Source organism: Aricia agestis, chromosome 12 (assembly GCF_905147365.1).
Source record: "Aricia agestis chromosome 12, ilAriAges1.1, whole genome shotgun sequence".
Classification (NCBI taxonomy): domain Eukaryota; kingdom Metazoa; phylum Arthropoda; class Insecta; order Lepidoptera; family Lycaenidae; genus Aricia; species Aricia agestis.
The window spans coordinates 10,346,326-10,367,984 of record NC_056417.1 but is presented as its reverse complement, the minus strand read 5'-3'; the positions used below and the strand labels follow the sequence as shown (position 1 = coordinate 10,367,984).

The 21,659-nt window shown below is 35.1% G+C and overlaps 2 protein-coding genes across 4 annotated transcripts in view; both read right to left on the bottom strand.

Moving 5' to 3' along the window:
• Positions 1–395: 395 nt before the first annotated feature.
• On the bottom strand, positions 396–5,409 carry LOC121732354 (protein Daple). Of its 2 annotated transcripts, none has more exons than XM_042122207.1 (9): positions 5,309–5,409; positions 4,830–4,908; positions 4,403–4,577; positions 3,975–4,095; positions 3,560–3,706; positions 2,754–2,955; positions 2,036–2,211; positions 1,680–1,784; positions 396–622 (listed from the first exon to the last, which is right to left on the bottom strand). In XM_042122207.1, exons 1-9 carry the CDS (start codon positions 5,321–5,323, stop codon positions 503–505), a joined length of 1,140 nt encoding a protein of 379 aa, XP_041978141.1. In that variant the 5' UTR covers positions 5,324–5,409; the 3' UTR covers positions 396–502. The 2 variants fall into 2 exon arrangements, with proteins under 2 accessions (XP_041978141.1, XP_041978142.1); XM_042122208.1 differs by having other exon boundaries at positions 565–622; positions 1,650–1,784.
• A 5,716-nt stretch (positions 5,410–11,125) lies between these two features.
• Positions 11,126–21,659, bottom strand: part of LOC121732435 — a 64,834-nt gene continuing 54,300 nt past the window's right edge. Inside the window, exons 4-8 of one of the 2 annotated variants that reach the window (XM_042122312.1) lie at positions 15,986–16,066; positions 14,005–14,061; positions 12,973–13,053; positions 12,208–12,304; positions 11,126–11,987 (exon numbers count right to left, since the gene is read on the bottom strand). In XM_042122312.1, coding sequence (XP_041978246.1) covers positions 11,834–11,987; positions 12,208–12,304; positions 12,973–13,053; positions 14,005–14,061; positions 15,986–16,066 — 470 coding nt within the window. In that variant the 3' untranslated portion in view covers positions 11,126–11,833. Of the gene's footprint in view, positions 11,988–12,207; positions 12,305–12,972; positions 13,054–13,923; positions 14,062–15,985; positions 16,067–21,659 lie in introns of both variants that reach the window. The other variant, XM_042122311.1, reaches the window with a different exon arrangement.

Below are 21,659 nucleotides of genomic sequence, written 5' to 3'. Positions count from 1 at the left end.
AAATACGAGATACTCATAATAACATATCAAACGTAAATAACTTTTATAGTATTACCCTGAAATTTCATGATCCTACTTGAAATAAGTAAAAAGTTATGCACAATTTAGACTTTGAATCGCTCTCCTGTAAAGTTGTCGTTTTTCACATCCGACATTGTTAATAGTCATGGGCGAAATGTTTACTTTCGAGTGCCTTAATTTCTTAAAAGGCAATGTGGGTTTGCCTTTTGCTAGTAACATAATAATACTAATTTCTTTTTTCAATCTTAGCAATATTTAATTATCTGTTTTTAATAATAAAACAATATGTAAAAGTTAATAAATATAATATTATAATATTTTATTACAACAACCAACATCAATAGAAACAATCTATGAAATAATCTATTAATTGAATATACAAATTATTTTAAATATTATAACAAGATAACGAATACGAATAGAAACGAACCAATAGGCAATAGCCAATAAAATATGTTTTTTGTAGGAAGTTATTTTGAATCTAATAAAGAGTCTCTTGACACTCGTATATTTTCATCCTTCGTCTGGCTTCTTGGATCTGTTGAAATTTCTCGCCTATAGCTTTCTGAAGGACATCTTTTTTATCTTTCAATTTCGATACCTGAAATCCAAATTACAATCATTTATAGCAAATAAAAAAAACATAATTTAAGGTAATAATCCACGTTGAAAGTAAATTATCTAGAATAAAACACTAAAACCCCTCAATGAGTAACAGGTTACCCTAATCACCAATTTAGTTTTGTTTCTAAACAAAAGAAAAAAGGTTTTAGTAACCTAGAATACCTTACACCAACAATTTTAATATTAAAATTAATGTGTTGACTACAAAACACAAATGTCTAAAGCCTCTAAAAGCTGTAAATAACATAATACAAATTGCACATTGTATTCTGCGGTGTACATTATCAGATAATGCCTTGCAATTACGGCCGCCCGCAAACATATTGCCGTTTTGTTATTTAAATAAAATAAACGCTTTATTTATGCTTTTATTGCATTTTCTTTCTACATTTGAATAAAAGTTTACAAAAAAAAGTTTATAAAAACATACGTGGGAGAGCCACGGCACGAATGGGCCGGCTCGACCGGAGAAATACCACGTTCTCACAGAAAACCGGCGTGAAACAGCGCTTGCGCTGTGTTTCGCCGAGTGAGTGAGTTTACCGGAGGCCCAATCCCCTACCCTATTCCCTTTCGTACCCTCCCCTATTCCCTTCCCTTCCCATCCCTACCCTCCTCTATTACCCTATTCCCTCTTCAAAGGCCGGCAACGCACCTGCAGCTCTTCTGATGCTGCGAGTATCCATGGGCGACGGAAGTTGCTTTCCATCAGGTGACCCGTTTGTTCGTTTGCCCCCTTATTTTATAAAAAAAAAATTAAAATATAATATGGAACGTGAAGGAACTATAAGGTCGCAAGTCGCAACTCACAGCAGTCAGCACAATATGTCGAACAAATAATTATAAGACTTACAGAAACTGTAGGTAGGTAGGTGTAAAGTAAAATATTATAGGAAATAAATGGATTGGCGACATTTGAAAGCAGTTGCTCATTTATCTTATAGTGTACCTCGGTCATACTTTTTTTAAAAATATTGTTGTAGAATATAGTTCTATATTTTAACCTAAACAAAGTGATAATGTCGTGTAAACACCTCGTCAGTAGCATCCTGGTAATCACGCAACATGTCCTTCTTTGTGAGCAAACCAGCCTTCAGTCTCTCCTCCTCAAGAGCCCACCGCAGTTTATCTCGACGAGACTGTAATAAATCAAAGAACACGAAAAGAGGGTAAACAATATTTGGGGGTCTTTACTTTTCTTTATGTTTCCAAGGTATTTCACAAAGATTGTTAGTAAGTTTATTTATACAACTAACAATTACTGCTATAAAAATGCTATGTGTGTGTGTTTACCATTATGTGTTGTATAATGTTTTCAATAATCGGTTTATGACGAAGTAGATAATTATCATTACAGATATAAAATTACATTTATATCTGCGTAAGTTACCTTAGTTTCACCTAATTTCTCTCTCGCTCTCATGAATTCGACCTGTGCATCGCCTAGTTCTCCTTCAGCTATGTCGATAATTTCATCTGTGTGATTCATTTTCTCTCTTATGTGAGCCAATATTTGATTGTGCTCTGTACACTTCTTACGATTTTTTATGAGTTCATCCTCGCGTTCTAGAATTAACATTAATTTGTAAAAAATAATTTAGTACGTACTATTACAAAAAATATTACGTAGTTTGTTTGGTACATCGCGGACCAACCATAAAGTTAATAAACCTAGCGGAATAGAGAAACAAAGGCCTGAGCAAGAGAGATGTCACTATCAGTAACACTGCGTGGTAAAAAGAGACGTGTGATACATGACAGCAGCACTCTTTTTTTGACGTCCAGTCGGCACGTGCCGCACGTTGACAATTTAATCTCATAGAATTCATATTCAATCATGCTTGTGTAAGTGTACACGTGCACATATTTTTCACACAGATGAAAACCAATTTTGGTTACGTTTGACAGCTCGTGATTGTTGCTCTATTCCGCTAGGTATATTAACTTTATGGGACCAACCTAGTTTGGTCGGTCTATCATAATCTTACTTTGAATTGACATAATTAGGCCGAATAAAGAAGGTTTTCTAATCAATTTCTCTAATGGTACATGGTCTATAACTAAAATTTCTCGTTAGTTAATTTTATATAACAGATAGATACCCTAACCTTCAATTTTACTCTTGTAATTTTGATGTTCAAAATTGAGCTGCTCGTACTGAGATACATACAGCCCTGGAGCTAATCTTTCAAGTTTATGAACAATAGTTTCTAGTTCCGCCACAGCGTTACGAGCTCTTATGTAACGCAAACACAGTGCTGACGCTTGTTCGGTCTTACGTCTTTGCAATGTAAGAAGTCGCTCTACCATCTGCAATGTGGATATGAAATTGTCTTATTTTAAACATGACATACGAAGTTCGTCACTCATTAATCACGGAAACGCGTGTTTGATTGAAAATATCACCTATTCTTGTACTTGTCTGCCTGTGCCATACTTTATTTTAGGGTTATAGATTTTATTGATAATGAAAGCTACAATCGAAAGAAAAGGTTACGCAAAGTATAAAAATATGAGTATAACATTAGATTTTGACGTGGGAGAGCCATGCTTCGGCACAAATGGGCTGGCTCAACCGTAGAAATACCACGGGCTCACAGAAAACCGGCGTGAAACAGCGCTTGCGCTGTGTTTCGCCGAGTGAGTGATTTTACCGGAGGCCCAATCCCCTACCCTTTTACCTTCCCTACCCTCCCCTATTTCCTTCTATACCCTCCCCTATGCCCTTCCCTAACCTCCCCTATTATCCTATTCCTTCTTAAAAAGCCGGCAACGCACCTGCAGCTCTTCTGATGCCATGTCCATGGGCGACGGAAGTTGTAAGTTTGCCCCCCTATTTCATAAAAAAAATCTTTACTCATCAAATACCTAAAAGTTTTTGTACCTTGAGCCAATACAAACAAGACAAACTTACCTTATCTGATATTGGTTTTCCTTTAGATGACAAAATTAACCCAGTACCCGCTGATCGTTCGTATTCTTGTAAGACATCAAAACTTTTCTGTACTTGCTCTAATGTACCTCTATAATGAATTTCAACAGCGTCCAGCTTTAGTTTTATCTTTGAAAATGTTTCATAATACAAATGTTGTAATAATCGTAAGTAATAATATTATGATTATAATTATATTGTAAAGGAAGTACTAAATCATAATAAATTTGATGTTTAATAATATATTATAATTAATAAGTAATTATAATATTGTAAAGGAAGCACTAAATTATAATAACGGAGTCAAAAGACATGTGGAATGTGGATGTCCAATTTCCTTGTTTATTTGCCAAAAAATATAATGACTTATAGTAAAAAAGGGTATAACAATATTTACATCGGTCGATTCCTTTTCTTCTTTCTGTGTAAGTTCCTCGTAAGCCATTAATTTTTGCTGATACTTTTCCTCTAACTCTGCTGAATCTATCGGTTTCAGAACATGTTCTAAATGTCGCTTTCTATGAGAAAAAAAATTAACTTGAATAAGCTGAGGATTATAAAGCTCTAGAGTCTAGTGACATGACGCAAGTATAATTATTATTATTTACACGGCAATACAATACTTTTGAAAGAGTTTGATATCATTAATATATATTTATTTATTTATTTATTCACCAACAGAATCACATTTAACAAGGTACAAAATAATACAGCACAGTTTTACATGGATGAAATGTGTTCCAATGAAAGGTGAAATACAACATGCTTATGTATAATATTATATTATAATAAATTGAATATTTATTATATATTTTTTTTATTTACCTGAAATATTCAGCCAACCGTCGATGGAATAGACTATTTTTTATTTGTAGCTGATTTACTTCGTTTAGAAGATTTTTATATATTTGTAAGTAATCTTCTCTATTGATATTGATTTCATCTACGTTACTTACACCTTTTTCAGCCTGCTTCTCAGCTGTGATATTCTTTTGTGTTGCTGTTTCGTTAAATTGAAATCATTAATTTAAAAAATTGTTTGTTCTTCTTTAATTGGTAAGTTTACGTTTTAAACTAAATCTGCGTTTCAGATTTAGGGCCTGTTTCACCACTTTCTGATAAAGTGCCCGAATAGGCTATTCACACCTTTTTTGACAGGTTCTCCATACTTGATATCTCAAGTTAATTGGTGGATAGCCTACACGTGACTTATCAGGAAGTGGTGAAACACGTCTAACAAATCTATACTTACATCCAGAGCTATTAGTTTCTGTTACCTTTCTTTTCATGTTACTTTGACTGCTATCATTTCTGTTAGTCTCCTGGTTATCCTATGAAGCAATTCACTATGTAATACTGTGTATTAACAGACAAGTAGTTGTAGTATATTCCTAGTAAGTATACTCCTATGTACAATTTTATAAATCTCAATAAATAAATCGAGATAATATCAGAAAGATAAAAAACCAATTTCGATTGGCAGAAATTCTGCTGCATTTGGTCTCATTATTATATCAATAAAAAACGACTGTATTAATTTCCAATATCTAATACTCTTTGAATAAAAAATAAAAAACTTTAATATCGAATCTTGCGTAAAACTTTAATATCGATTTCACGCCAATCCTCAAGGAAAGTCATGGCTCGGTAGTGAAATAAAGTTGATGGATAAACTTGGTACCAGGTCGCATGTCTGATGTCACGTAAAGCATTAATTGAAGAAAGGCTTACCTTCTGCTCGATCATATCGCGTGATTCTCTTAAATTAGTATTGATCTATTTTAGCTTTCGTCCAAAATTATTTCATTCCATTTTTCAACACAACATGCAAATCGCGTAACCATAGAGACTGGTAAACAGCTGATATTGAACGGTTTGTGACGTCATGAGGCAATTGCACGCAATGAGTTTATAGATCTTTTTGGGCAAAAGGTATTGTGAATGAAAACTTTCATACTGTTCATTGAATCACCGTTTATGAATTGAGTACTTCTTAACATTAGCACAATACATTAGTATGTGCTTATGAATTAATATTACTTTCTAATAGTTAGGGAGTACTATGAAACTTATAAGTTTCATAATAGCAATCAACAGTGTTTCTGCCTGACTTGATCCAGTGGATATGTATCACTCGTGGATATGTTCATCAAAATACGCATTTACAAGTAAATCATCATCAAAAAGCTCGTTTCTTCAGTTTCTATAGCTATTTAATATTTTTTCAACATCTTGGTGAAATGTCTGTGGGAAGACTCTTTTGATTTTTTTTTATGTATAAGTATTACTAAGAGCACGTAGATTTAATTTCACAGCTTGTAACGAAAATAATGCTTGTCTCACATTTCTCGTTCCATCACTCATTTGGCACGCTGACTAAAAAATCTCATCAGTAGGACATTTAACTGTCTGTTCATTCCGTAAATATAGCGATTGTGCCAAGAAAAACATCATAAATAAGCTGAAAGTTACTTATATTTGTTCCTTATTATTATCAATTTAACAGAACCAGTAGGAAGTGATGTAATTACCAACGTTGAATGTGCCGCATAAAATGACGACATTGCCGTAAAATGAGGAACTGATCTTACTTCACAATCTTAGTAACAGAACTAACCTAGCCAGTAATGTACCTTAAGTTCTAAATTTGTCTACGAATAAATATGTTTTCACTATAGTACGTCTAGGCATATTGTTTTGCAGAAATATGAACCGATATAACTTTATATTCAAAAAACGGAATCGAACATGCTCAGATCACGATAATTGAATTTACAAATAATACAATTAAAATAGTTTCATCAATCTATAGTCGTACTAGTAGAAAATACGATGATTTGTGAAGATAATCTTCAGGAACCATCGTCTTTCCTATTTAGAAGCAAATTGTAATGGGCTGCTATATACAGCAATTAACAGGCAACTATCTACTTTGCTTGTGTATAAAATATAGGTACTTTCAATAACTGCATTACTCATACAGGTAACAAGCGTAGCTGTCAGATAATTATCTGGAACATGTGAGAAGCATCTTGGTCTTGTGGCATTTGCATTCTTTCTTTGTAGGCCAGTAACCTGTAGGTTGGCGGTGACACAACCGTTTCCTGGGAGTCTGCCAAATTTTGTACAATGCTCGTCTTGAAATAACTACCGGGATATTGTGCGTTGGTCCTCGAATGAACTTTTTAAACAATTTGGGTGACTGTGTGTTCTTTTTACTCGTCTCAAGAGGACGGTTGCGTTTTTTCGAACTTGTGAATATTTCTTTCGTCTCTGATGGCCGGTTTATAATATCCAGTGATCCAATCTAGGACTGGATTGGCATTGGAATGCACTGGAGTGCAATTAGGAAACTGGAACGTGTTTCAGTGCCCGATTACATTATTCAAATTTCCAATAGTAATCCAGCGCTGGATTGGAGTCATGTAAACACGCTACAAGACTTGTAGTGTACGAGCTAGATTCTTCTTGGTATTACTTACAATTTACACTCGACTGTAATTAAGACATGCCCAAAGGATTCTTAAGGCTTTCAGAGGCTTTCAGAGATTGAAGACGAATGAACGTAATATCAATATAAGTATTACAATATGGTACTCACATCCACTGTCAATTTATAGTAATCAGTGGACAGTAGATCTTTGCTGATCCAATCATGGCAAATTTCTATTAAATTATGGAGTCAAATAAAAAGAAGTAAAGTTTAAGGAATTTATTGATATAATAAATAAGTAATTACAAAATAGGTACAACGTACATTTAACCATTATAATATGAGAGAAACAGAATGGAATAAAACACACCACGTAACATACACTCTCAAAGACAAAACCTTGATATACAATTTCTTAGGAGTAAAACCTTAAAATATTAACATAATCAATAATGTAACATTTTGATCCAATTGACGAAACAAGTTAAAAGTTTATTACCAATTCTGATCTTCAATTGAAATTTTGTGACTTGTTTCGTGGCTTGGACCGAATAAATACCGAAATATAATATTAGTATTACTAATTGTCTCGCTGTCTGTAAGGGCCGCACCAAACCGGAATGGCAGCGGCGAGGCGAGCACTTTCAGTGTCTTAAGAGGCCGGGTGCCATCGAAATTCTCATACATATACGTAATACCAAAATTATTTTTTCATACGAATAAATTTAACATTTTTGAGTTATTGTTCAGTTTAAAATAATAATTACCTAGGTTCCTGCACAAAAATTTACTATAAGTAAAATATTTAAACACTAAATAATATTTTTTTGTGTTTATTTTATTTTGTAGTAAATTTACTACTAAATATTTAAACCCTAAAAAATATAGTAAAACAATAAAGATGTATTAAATAAATAGTAAATTTACTACAAAATATTTAAATACCTATAGCCTAGTAAATGAATGCCCCAGAAGGACAGACAGACGGACAGACGGACGGACAAACAGACGGACAGACAGATGGACAGACAGACGGTCAGGAAGACGGACAGACATTAAAGTCTCATTATAGGGTCCCGTTTTTACCCTTTGGGTACGAAACCCTAAAAAACACACTCGGCCAATTTTAGAAGCTCATAGTGTGTAAAGGACAAAGCTATAGAAAATTTAATTAGGTTTTATTATGTAGTACAAAAGAATTTCGTACGAAGCACCGTTTTTGATGAGTAAGCAAAAAACCAAAAAACGGAACCTTCTTTGCCCCCCCCTCCCTCGAGCTCACCTCTGAGGGGTCAGGACTTTTAGTATGTTTATCTCCTAATTAGTCTAAACAAGGTACCAAAGTCAAAATTGCTTTCGACTTTTCCAAGCAGAATCATTCGTTTACTAGGGTACTACTAAAAATATTTTTAAGTTTAAAAATCATATTATTATGACACTGAAAGTGCTCGCCGCGCCGCTGCCATTCCGTTTTGGTGCGGCCCTAATGTAATAATTCAGACTTGAAGAGCATTAGTATAAAGTAAATATTATAATATACAGAATGATAAACTATTGAAACAATTAAAAATCTGTTGTGTCTGCAATTCCCACGATGGAGGTGTTAAATATGAAATATTCTACAAATGTTTAATTTAATGTACATATTTATAAGTAACCAATTCTTTTAAAAGTACATAATATTAAATATATTTTTTCTCATAAATTGTAAAGAATAATGCTAGAGAATTTTTTGTTTCACCATGTCCATAAAAGTATGCCAATATGTATTTTGAAATTATGGGATCAATAAAAAATTTAAGTGATTTTCTTTATCTAAGTATAGAAAAGTATTTTTTGTCCTAATTTGGCTGTAATTCAAAATAGTTTGTCTTTTTAATATTAGATAAAAGATAAACTCTTCAAGATCTTTTACTCGTAGGGTGCTTTTAAAAATGTCTATCGTCATTTCAGTGGAAAAAGTTTAAGTTGAAGTACTTAATTAAAACTTTTGTTGAAAATATTTATTTTTATATTTTGTGTCGTCTAGAATACCTATGTATCATTTATATATTTACAAGGTGAAAGAAATTTAAAATAGAATGATGAAATAGATTTACTTATAGTAAAGTGTTGTTTCGATAAAATATGCGTTTCTTACGTGATAAAAAAGTGAAAGAGTCGAATAAATATATATAATTAAATAGTAATTAAATTTTGTTTAATGTCATAAAAAAATATTGTTTATAATTAAAGAAATATGACTGTAAGCAGGCGTTTAACTCAACTGATACTAATATAATTTATTTCTCTCTTTGGTTACAGTTGTAACATTATAAACGTATAATTATTATCACATAGATTTAACACTTTTCTGAATAATGATGTGATTAATGCAAAGATTTTACCCTAGATACAAAGTAAAACGCAAACTGTACATTACAAATATATTTTGACTAGATTAAAACGTAGCAATAATAATTATTATACTAACTAGAAAAAGTCTTGCGACAGCGTTAAATATAGAAAAACCTTAATGTTCAATAGGAATAATGCATTGTCCTAAGAATTTCAAATAGTAACTTTTTAAGTATCGAGTTTTTATAATATTATTTTGATAATTTAAGGAAGTATTTTAGATTCAATTATGAATAGATATAATTTTCGTTTCAAAGAAGTAAATATTTTCATATTTTAGTGAGTTCATAGAACATTAACAATATTATTAATAATCAATTAATACTTTGATATGTAAAATGGTCCAAACCTATCGAAGTTTCATAGTCACTGTCAAGAAGCTAATGAAAAAATATACAACTTTTAAAATCCTTTTGAAATATATTTTATATCTACCATATCTTTATAACTATCATGAGTTCGAGTCCGATTTTAAAATCGGTGGTAAATTATTATATTATATATTGGTATTATTATATATTAGTTCAAACAACGAAAATTATCTCTATTCCTGATTGATATTATAACCTAAACATTTTCTTAGACTTAGGTAAGTATAAAATGAGGAGCTGGCGAACAAAACCGGACAAGAGTGCAAAAGTATTTTTTTTTCGAATCGTCTTCTCTTGACCCATCTGCGTCAATTCCTGTTAATTATTTCACTCAAATCCGGTTTAATAAGGCTTTAAAAAGTCAATTTTCAACCAAAAATGGGTTAGTTCAGTAGTAGTAGTAGAAGTTGATATTAGTTTTTTAACCATTGCGTACATTTTTTCTCGCGGACTAATCCAGTTTTGTTCACCAGCTCCTCATTAATAGTGAATAGGCCAAAAAGCAGCACCATTATAATTTTGGCGTTCTCAAAGGGCCTCCTTATGCTCTCTACACACGACGATAATACAACTACACAGTTTGGTCGTATACTAGTTTCAGCTTGCGCCTTCGCAATGTTGCCTATGAATCAATTTCTTCGATGGTACTACGATGACATATCACATAACAGAGCAATGTGGCATCATGGCATGGCTACACTCAAGTCATTTGGTCGCGATAAGTCAATTCAATGTAATTCGTGATCTGTTATCTGGGTTTGACAAAACGCGACAAATTTACGTAGGGTCCACCATCTGCCTATGAATCAACTTCTAGTGTAGGTAGTGCCGATTGTTCTTTCATAGGATGCGGTGTTTTGGCGGAACGACGGACAAAAGATACATACAGTGACAATACAATACGTGAGGATGAATGACACGTTGCATTGTCAAGGTCTTTTTTCGTCCTGTGTTGTGCCTTGCTTGGGCCACTGCATGTGTTATTCCCTTCTAACTCCATTGTAACAAAAAACGCAAGGACAACATGTGACCTGGGTCTAATTTTAGTATTCGGCATAAACAGTATATTATTATGTACTTGCAAAAACCCATCTTCTGCAATGTAGAGTTGGTCGTCTGTAGCGAGCTTTACACATGACGATATATTTTTAAAATATTTAATAATAATTTACAAGAATACGTTATTTAAAATTATCGTAAGCGTAGTTAAGTATTGAAATATACGCAATACGCATTATATAGTCGTTCAAGAAGGTGAAGAAATTAAAAAGTGGCAACATCGTAGTGTCATCCCTTTTTTCTTAGATTGATTTGAAAGGTATGACATTACGATGTTGCCACTTTTTAATTTCTTCACTTTCTTGACGGACTATAGGTAGCATTATAGTATGAAAGCCTAGCGAACAACGTAAGCTGCGGTACAATCTGCTAACCTACGGAAACAAGAACTAGCTATGGTGAATCATTCTTTTATCGATATTACAGTGGTCAATTCAATATTTTTATATCTATTTACTCATTAAAATATTTAGCGACAACTCGATTTTGCTTTCATGAATGGTGGCTATTTCTACATAAATTCTTGACAACATATTTCGATCCCTTTGATTCTTCACAGTTCGACATTACAATATTCATAGACGGTACAAATTCATAGGCACTTTTATCTGGTCGTCTGGGGCACGATTCCTGCAATTCGAATGCCGTTTCGATTCTAGACTGGTTCACTCGAATATAAGTGCCGGTGAGGCAGCCTGCAATGGAAGCGACATTCGAGGTGTTAGAATCGACCTCCTGGTCTTTACAATTTCTAACCGTACCATAAATTTAAAGCTTTCAATTGGTGTTTCGTAGTTGCGCAACCATAGCGTCTGGGATGCCGATACTAAAAAACATTTAAAAGATTCACCTGAGATAGATTTCGGTGGGCGATCATAAAGCCCCAGTTTTGTTCAGCTTGGAAGACATTACATAACAGCTATTGGTCATTTGAGCACTGTTCAGTAGATCGGAGAGGAAGCCATCCAACTGGAGGAGTTGCTTGAAACGAGATGGTCATCGGCCAATTATAGTCGGCTCGTCGGCCATAGCGAGTTCGTCCGTCGCAGCTTTGTCCCCTTTTCTCTTGCGCGAGTAGAGGAGAAATGACCCGGCCGCGAAGAGGTTGACCAGCACGACGAACCACGCTAGGAAGAAGCTGATGTGATAGCTGTAAGAAAAGCAGTCGATGTAAAAATAGCTTATCATTGTGTTGTGATAATAATAATAATCATTCCCTAAAATTCTGAACTTGCTTTGTTTGAAGAGAATTATCTATCTAACAACTACCAAAGTGTAAATTCCTATGTTTAGCACCAAATAAGACTCAAAAGTACGCAAATTAGAATTTTTATATATTTACATTTTCACATTCAACGATAAGAACTTACTAATGATAAGCGCGTTCAGGGTAAATATATTTCAAGTTTTTCTTCATGTAGTCCACAGTGGAAAAAGTCACTTGTACCACGACGAAGGTGCAAGAAGCTGTTGACAAAAATATTTATTTATTTTGTTGGCTACATCAGAATCGTACTCTTAAGTTTGTTTAGTTTCCTTGACGCCTCCGTGGTCTAGTGGTATAGAGCGCGGCTCTTGACTCGGACGTCGGTGGTTCGATTTCCGCGTTAGAAACATGTTATTTCCTAGTTTGGTGAGGCCAGTGCAGGCTGATCACCTGATTGTCTGACAAGTAAGATGATCCATGCGTCGGACGGGCATGTAAAAAGTCGGTCCTGCGCCTGATCTCTCGCCAGTCGTGTCGGTCTTCCGTCCCACTGGGTTATGAGAGTAAAGGAATAGAGAGTGCTCTTATGTACTGCGCACACACTTGGGCACTTTAAAATAACTCCTGCGTAGCTGGCCTGGTTTCAATGAAACCGGCCACCGTCACCGAAACCGATATTATTATTAGTTTCCTTAACGCTAGTTCTTCCGAATTTTCATGATCATTATTAATAATAATTATATACCATTGGTGACCTCTAGAATGTAGATAATTTCTTATAAAATAGTTTTTGACCAATTTGTAATTAAAACATATTTATATCTGTCATTTCCTCCCAACAATCCGCTTGGAATAATATTTTTTAACATCCCTCCCAGACTCGTTTGTTACACACATAATATCAAAAATTAGGCGAGTATTTACTTACTGCTAATGAAGTGTATACCCGCGGCGAGTCGCTTGAACATGTACCGAGGGTTGCGGAAGGTGTAGACGGAAAACCCGCAACCCATCGTGTGTTGTGCCTTGCTTGGGCCACTGCATGTGTTATTCCCTTCTAACTCCATTGTAACAAAAAACGCAAGGACAACATGTGACCTGGGTCTAATTTTAGTATTCGGCATAAACAGTATATTATTATGTACTTGCAAAAACCCATCTTCTGCAATGTAGAGTTGGTCGTCTGTAGCGAGCTTTACACATGACGATATATTTTTAAAATATTTAATAATAATTTACAAGAATACGTTATTTAAAATTATCGTAAGCGTAGTTAAGTATTGAAATATACGCAATACGCATTATATAGTCGTTCAAGAAGGTGAAGAAATTAAAAAGTGGCAACATCGTAGTGTCATCCCTTTTTTCTTAGATTGATTTGAAAGGTATGACATTACGATGTTGCCACTTTTTAATTTCTTCACTTTCTTGACGGACTATAGGTAGCATTATAGTATGAAAGCCTAGCGAACAACGTAAGCTGCGGTACAATCTGCTAACCTACGGAAACAAGAACTAGCTATGGTGAATCATTCTTTTATCGATATTACAGTGGTCAATTCAATATTTTTATATCTATTTACTCATTAAAATATTTAGCGACAACTCGATTTTGCTTTCATGAATGGTGGCTATTTCTACATAAATTCTTGACAACATATTTCGATCCCTTTGATTCTTTGTATAATGTATATACCATTGGTGACCTCTAGAATGTAGATAATTTCTTATAAAATAGTTTTTGACCAATTTGTAATTAAAACATATTTATATCTGTCATTTCCTCCCAACAATCCGCTTGGAATAATATTTTTTAACATCCCTCCCAGACTCGTTTGTTACACACATAATATCAAAAATTAGGCGAGTATTTACTTACTGCTAATGAAGTGTATACCCGCGGCGAGTCGCTTGAACATGTACCGAGGGTTGCGGAAGGTGTAGACGGAAAACCCGCAACCCATCGCCATCACAAACAAACTAATGATACCGAATGATATCATGGTTCGAACGTAATCTGAAAAATAAAACCTAATTTGTACTTGAATACATAATATCAGTATGATCCTATTACGAAATTGAATTAAGAGTCCGGGTGCCATCGCAATTCTCATACAAACGTATTACCAACATCATAATATTTTCCCATACAAGAATATTTACTATATTTGAGTTATTATTAGAATATTTACCATATTTGAGTTATTGATAGTAATAACCTAGGTTCCTGTACAATGATTTACTGCAAAATATTTACATACTTACCAAAAATATGAACGATTTCAATATTTATTTACATACTAAATTATAATCGTTTATATAAAAATTTGAACGATTATAATTTAGTATGTAAATACATATTTAAATCGCAAAATATTTACATAGTAATTACGGTTGTAGCAGTCTGAGGACTTCAAAAAACCAAAAAATATTTAATTATTAATTTAAAATTAAAAAATTACAATTTTAAAATTAATTATCCTAAAGCGACTGCCCTAATCGAAGTAGGATTAAGAAGTGACAAATGTAAAAAGAAAATTATGATTATGGAATTGAAACAATGGGGTCCTAAAAGAATAAGCTATTGTATGGGATTCGGCGAACTCGTTGGCCACCGTCGCTGGGAAAGTTGCAGGAGCGCGAACTCAGCTGGTTTGATACATTAGGGTTCCTTAATTTAGTTACCAAAAGGTAACTATGTAAATATTTTGCAGTGAATCATTGTACAGGAACCTAGGTTATTATTATCTTAAGCTGAATAATAACTCAAATATGGTAAATATTATTGTATGGGAAATGATCTCGGTATTACGTTTGTATGAGAATTGCGATGGCACCCGGACTCTTAACACACATAACTATTCAATAAGCAAGCAAACAAGCACACCTTGAATAGTTTTTCGCTAAATAAATATTTTTATTTCTCAGCATGAAGGTAAGAATTGCAAAAACGATTTACGATGAAAACAATTCAGATGTTAACTGATATTTTATAATGTTACTATTATATTACATAGTACAACATACATACAATAATTAATTAATAAAGGTGTGTCCTACAACACAATAATTTCATTATGGCTAGCTTGAACTAGGGGTTGACAAAGACAATTTCACAAAAAGCTTTCGTGAATCCAAATATAGTTTCGGTAATAGCGTATCAATTAACCCGAAATGCACGTGATACAGCTAATTAATTAGCGAAACCCTTTGCAGAGCGCCAAGCAATTACGAAGTACATTGGATTTAATTACTCCAACGAAATAATAATATTATGATTCAAATAATTGGGTACAGTCGTCCGTAATTTTGTTTTAACGAGATACTTTGATATAAGTTTTCAGTTAGCTGTTGTTGAATTTAATTTTGCATTTTGTTACAAACACAGCAGTAGAAGTATTTGTTCGTTTCAAAATTGTTCAATTCTGACTCATACCCATGGAATTGTGTACCCATGGAATATAGCGTGACTAAAGCACATTAGTGTAGGTTAAATAAATTTCGCCTTACTATATTAAATTTTAAAGTCACGTCAGATGCTCCTACATACTGCGTACTGTGTAGACATTTATGTGAAGTATTTGAAAACTACCGTCTTAATTTCCTGCCTGAATTCGAATTTATTTAGGACTAGCTGATGCCTATAACTCCATTAAGCTAAAATTCCTTTAAAATCGCGCGGGAACAGGACATTTTTAGGGACAAAAAGTATCCTACGTCATTTTATGGGACTCAAAGTATCTCCATACCAAATTTCAACAAAATCGGTTCGGCGGTTTTGGTCTGAAGAGGTAACAGACATACAGATAGACAGACACACTTTCGCATTTATGAAGTCCTGTTTCTGAAATGAGGATCTTTTGTCTTTGTGTGATGTATAAAATTCAATAAAATGAAGTATCATATCGTATATTTACTGCTTTATAATTTGGCATACTCACTAGCTACGTCTGGATCGTAGGCAGGATCAATTGGTTTCCCATTTTTGTTCATAATTGGTTGAGATAAATAATTTGTACAATCTGAAACAAAAAAAACTTGTAATGGATAAATACTTTCGAAATACACTACATAAATGGTAATTTATTAAAAAAAAGTTGTCAAGTCCTTATTGTACTCCCCTTACATTTAATACCTAGTATATAATTATTTAATATATATACTAGGTATTAAATGTAAGGGGAGTACAATAAGGACTTGACAACTTTTTTTTTATAAAATTAAAACCATTATGAGATATTTCAAAAATGTTAGTATCGAGTTGAAACTTGAAGTAGGTAAGTACAATAAAAACATTTTTGAATGGAACTCGACTTCGCTCATAATATTACGGTCACCGCAGGCACGTTTGCACTTTTGCAGCGGTGATTCGTTGAAACCAATTTTCTATGATTCGGCCACACATTTCGGCTACTTCACGTTTAATTTTGGCTCTGAGTTCTTATGCTGTATCCACACATGCCGCTGGCTTATACCGGCCGCACGGTCGGTCGGCGGCCCTGCCGCCGGCTAACCACAAAAGCCGCCGGCTTCGGTGGCAAGGCAGTCTGAAAGCCGGCGACAAACCCGGCGGTATAAGCCGGCGGCATGTGTAGATGCGCCATAATAACGTCGTCGGCTTATCCAACGAATTGACGCAGGCCCAAAGAAAAAATCTTGAGGCGTTAAATCGCACGAACGAGGCGGTCAATCGACTTGTCCATTTTTTGAGATAACACGCTCATAAAACTTGCTCTTCAATAAATCGATTGTAAGGTGTGCTGTGTGGCTTGTAGTGCCGTAATATTGAAACTTCATGCTGCCCAAGTCCATGTCTTCTAATCCGGACCAAAAAATAAAACAAAATCATGGCTAATCTGCCTGTCTACTAGGGCGAGAATTACGATCGAAAATTGGAGTTAACGCTCTTAAAGTAGCGGCCACCGATTTCGAATTTCTGTAGTATATTTTTTTTGATTTGCAGACGTTGTTCGCTCGTGTACTTCACCATGATAAATATGTTATGTCTACTGAATAAACTGACAGTAAAAGTTCGATGTTAAGTAAAAGGGTGCGTCCACAAACTAAATTCAAAATTGTCAAGTCCCTATTGGAAAACCCTATACTTCCTTACTTATAATGTAAGTAAAAACAAAAATAGTTTCAGTGACAAAACAAGGGATATTTGCAAAAGTGTAAAAGGTTTTTGGATTCACCAAATATTCAGAGCTGATCGCAACTCAAAAGATCAGAGTGAAATTAATAACTTATTTGTTTCTACTGGATTCAACACAAACATTAACGTTGTATCAGAAATTATAACGCTAATATTTACACGACCTATCAACAATGTTTGAACACAAACGGACCGGAAAGTATTCAGTACTTTGTTTATTTGTCATTTGTCCTTGCAAACAATACGTCATACAAATGTTTCATTTCATTATGATCATTGTGAATTTGTGAAATACAACATCAAATGGGGTGTCGACGCGATCAATGACAACTACAAATAACTTCCTTTGTGTTAAATCTATTAGATTTATGAATTGTAAATATTTTTAATGATTTTTCAAATGAGTGCTGCTAAATATATTGCTGCGACATCTCAAGGCCTTTTTGTGTCATAAACAGAATTGAGTAATGAGAAATGTAACCACGTATGAAACAACCGTAAATGTGTCAAATGTCTTCCGCAGATTCTTTCATGTAGATAATAACAGAACAAGTCTACGTCATAGTTTACGTTAAAAAATCTCTTAGTTTATTTATTATTTTGGTCTCCATTAGTGGGCGCAAGCGCTGTTTCATGCCGGTTTTCTGTAAGAACGTGGTATTTCTCCGGTCAAGCCGGCCCATTTGTGCCGAAGCATGGCTCTCCCACGTATAAAAGTGGATTGAGCCACTCCCGCTCTATTAGACGCTCAACGTCCTCTTCAGCAGACACCACCTGTTGTACAAAAGTCTTCACCGCTTGCCACTTATTTTCACTCTCCATTATGTTTTTATTCTATAATAAAAATACTTTAATAATCACATACATTACTTCAACATAAATTGGAAACGTCACCGTTACCTGCCGAAATTGATAATCCTAAATTCGCGCCTCTGTATAATTACGTCATGTTTGATGAACCTTTTTCAAGCCGAGATACAGGCAAAGACAGGAAGATAGTGAAGTATTACAAGACATAAATATTGGGAGCTCCACTTAATATTTCTTCACCTATAGCATTGACTCCTATTCAAACACCTTCTCTATTAACATTAGTCATTAACTTTACCAAGTATCGCACCTTTATTTCCGACAAGCTGATAATTGCGTCTAAAATCGTTTATTGCGCGGAAACCGTACATTTTTATGGAATGAAAAGCATTATTGGCATGGTGAGTCCCCGGAAAGTACACAGGCCTTCCGGGGACTCACTATGCCAAATTTCACCAAAATAAAAAGTAACAGACAGACAGACAGACAGAAAGATAGACAGACAGACAGATAGTCGCCTTCTGTATAGGCTATAGCAGGCTCGTCTTGGGGGACGGTTTATTTACCTCCCAGGCCCAACAGATGATCCTCGTCGTTGTTTTTGCGATGCGACGCCGCAACGCAGTGTTGTGGCCTGGTCCAAAGGATCATCTGTTGGGCCTGGGAGGTAAATAAACCGTCCCCCAAGACGAGCCTGCTATAGCCTATACAGAAGGCGACTATCTGTCTGTCTGACTATGTGCGAAACGCAATGTAGTTTTTTGAGATGCGATGTCGCAACGCAGTATTGTGGCCTGGCCCTTTGGGCCTTGCTTGCGTCTTCTTTCTAAGTTCGCGATACCCAGGAGAACCATGCGCATCATAACCAATTTGGAGGCTCATGCAATGGGCGATAGCATTCCCAAGCAGCCGCCCCGAGTGCTCAAGCTAGACGGGACGTTGTGATCATTAATAATTCTGATCCTACGTCTTCGCCTCGGCCTGTTTAGGGGATTTTTTTTAATGAAATAAGGGGGCAAACGAGCAAACGGGTCACCTGATGGAAAGCAACTTCCGTCGCCCATAGACACTCGCAGCATCAGAAGAGTTGTAAGTGCATTGCCGGCCTTTTAAGAGGGAATAAGGGAGGGTAGGGAAGGGAAGAGAATGGGTTAGGGGATTGGGCCTCCGGTAAACTCACTCACTCGGCGAAACACAGCGCAAGCGCTGTTTCACGCCGGTTTTCTGTAAGAACGTGGTATTTCTCCGGTCAAGCCGGCCCATTTGTGCCGAAGCATGGCTCTCCCACGTATAAAAGTGGATTGAGCCACTCCCGCTCTATTAGACGCTCAACGTCCTCTTCAGCAGACACCACCTGTTGTACAAAAGTCTTCACCGCTTGCCACTTATTTTCACTCTCCAGCAAGGCTCATAATAATATATAATAACTTTATTGCGGTGGTGACAAGCCGTTGTTTCCTCTCATCTTACTATCTCACATAGGTACCGACCGAAGCACCCATGGGCGGTCGGTAGCTGCGTGAGACGAAAAGACAGTGCACCGGTGCGGAGGTTCCGCCTTCCTTTGAGTTTTTTTAAAATATCTTTTGTAGGTATTTGACCTCCAATCTGTTCTATGACTCGGATAAGAACGTTGGGATCGATTTATTATTGCTTTGATGTATAGGAATCGATACTCTAAATTTAAAATAATACGCTAACTTGTTGCACAGTACGATGTAAAGAGCGCTATGTTCAACTTGACTGCTTTTAATACGTTATCCGCCAGTGTCGCACGCACCAGTTAAATTAAGCTAACTTTAAAAACGCGCTATTTACGTGAATAATTTACCTTACTACATCTTTTGGATATAATATTTAGTAACCCAAGGTTAAAATTTATGCATCATTTGTTTTAGAAATGGTAATAAAAACCAATAATATTTCATACAATGATCTCCCGTAATACAACTACGCTATCATTAGTTAGACGGGTGTATCATGTAAAGTCTTATTGAAGAATTATATATACGGCTAACTTGCGCTTGGCATAAATATATACGGCTAACTTGCGCTAAATCCTAAAATGTTAATAATTAGAAATAAATAAGGTTAGTATATTACAGTACATAGATTAACTATTAATGGTGCCAAATTTCATATATGTACCCTGATTATGAAAAAAGTTATTGCTCTTTTCCCTTTAACGCGTCTCCTGTAAAGTTCGCTTTTATGAGTTAGCGTAGTATAAATTGTTGGTGTCGGTTTGAATGGTCCTTTAGTTACCAACAAGAAAAAAAAAATCGTCATGCCCATCATTGCAGATATTCCACAGTCATTATCAGAAATATGACTTCCGTCATTTCTTTATATCTAGTAATGCACTATATTAGTTGCGTCAAACAAACCGTGCCATTGTTTATTTGTCTTCGTATACATCGCCTGGATTTGGGTCGGTAGAGACTTGAAAGAAGCGATGTGGTATTTTCATCGGTGACTATAAATCTTATTGTGTGGGATGTGTTTATTCTTTATTTCCTTTGTTAGTGGTTCTGTAACTACTACTACTACTACTAATTCACGTGTAATGTAACGTTACAGAGTAGAGCATTACAAATCATAATAATATTCTGGTATAACTTGTAACTTATAAAATATTCACATTACACAAGAATGCTCGTCAGTCAGGGAGGTACCGGCGTGAAACAGCGCTTGCGCTGTGTTTCGCCGAGTGAGTGAGTTTACCGGAGGCCCAATCCCCTATTCCCTACCCTACCCTATTCCCTTCACTTCCCTTCCCATCCCTACCCTTCCCTATTGCCTCTTAAAAGGCCGGCAACGCACCTGCAGCTCTTCTGATGCTGCGAGTGTCCATGGGCGACGGAAGTTGCTTTCCATCAGGTGACCCGTTTGCTCGTTTGCCCCCTTATCTCATAAAAAAAAGGTAGTAATGTAATGCCGGGAGCACCTTTAAGTTAAAACGTAATCGTGTAAAAACTGCGTGTAAAAATGCATGTTAAACCTATTTAGAAAAAATAAAAAAAAATCTTGACCCTACACTGCGCATCATTGATTTATGGAGTATTAAAAACAAAGGCAATGTTTAATATCAGTAAACCTCCTTGTCTTACAAAGTATCTTTTAAAAGTTTGAACGCAATTCATTTCAAAAGTGTCTAAAAAATAGCTGCCTGCCTAGCATACGCCAACGAGATATCTCACTCTACATGTTTTCTCGATGTTTGATGGTTTGTCTCTTCATCTCTATTGACCCTGGCATGATAAACATTTTTTCTAGCGTAGATCTATCATCGAAATAACACATTTTTATAGAGTTTTGTCGAGATAATGTCGAGATTTTGACATTATGAGACGAGTAGTTTTTAATTATCTCGAGAGTGAGATATCTCGTTGGCGTATTCTAGGCAGGCAGGAAACAATTTTTCTCGTTATCATCGTAATCAGAGCAAGATCGAATAATTACAACATTAATCACTAACTTACAAACAAAATGAATACTCTTAAATGTTCAGGCGTTAAATAAATTTAGTCTTATGAATACGAATTGCTATCATTTCTACACACGTTATATTACACTAGTTGTAATAGGTTGATATGTAGTACTAATATAAGATAAAAAGATTAAAGAGTCTCATTATTTATTGCAAACAT

Coding starts and splice junctions, on each gene's coding strand:
- LOC121732354 (XM_042122207.1), bottom strand. Junction 2,212..2,753: donor TTACAAGAGTAAAATTGAAG/GTTAGGGTATCT, acceptor TGTTAATTCTAG/AACGCGAGGATGAACTCATA. Junction 623..1,679: donor ACCAGGATGCTACTGACGAG/GTGTTTACACGA, acceptor TTTGGATTTCAG/GTATCGAAATTGAAAGATAA.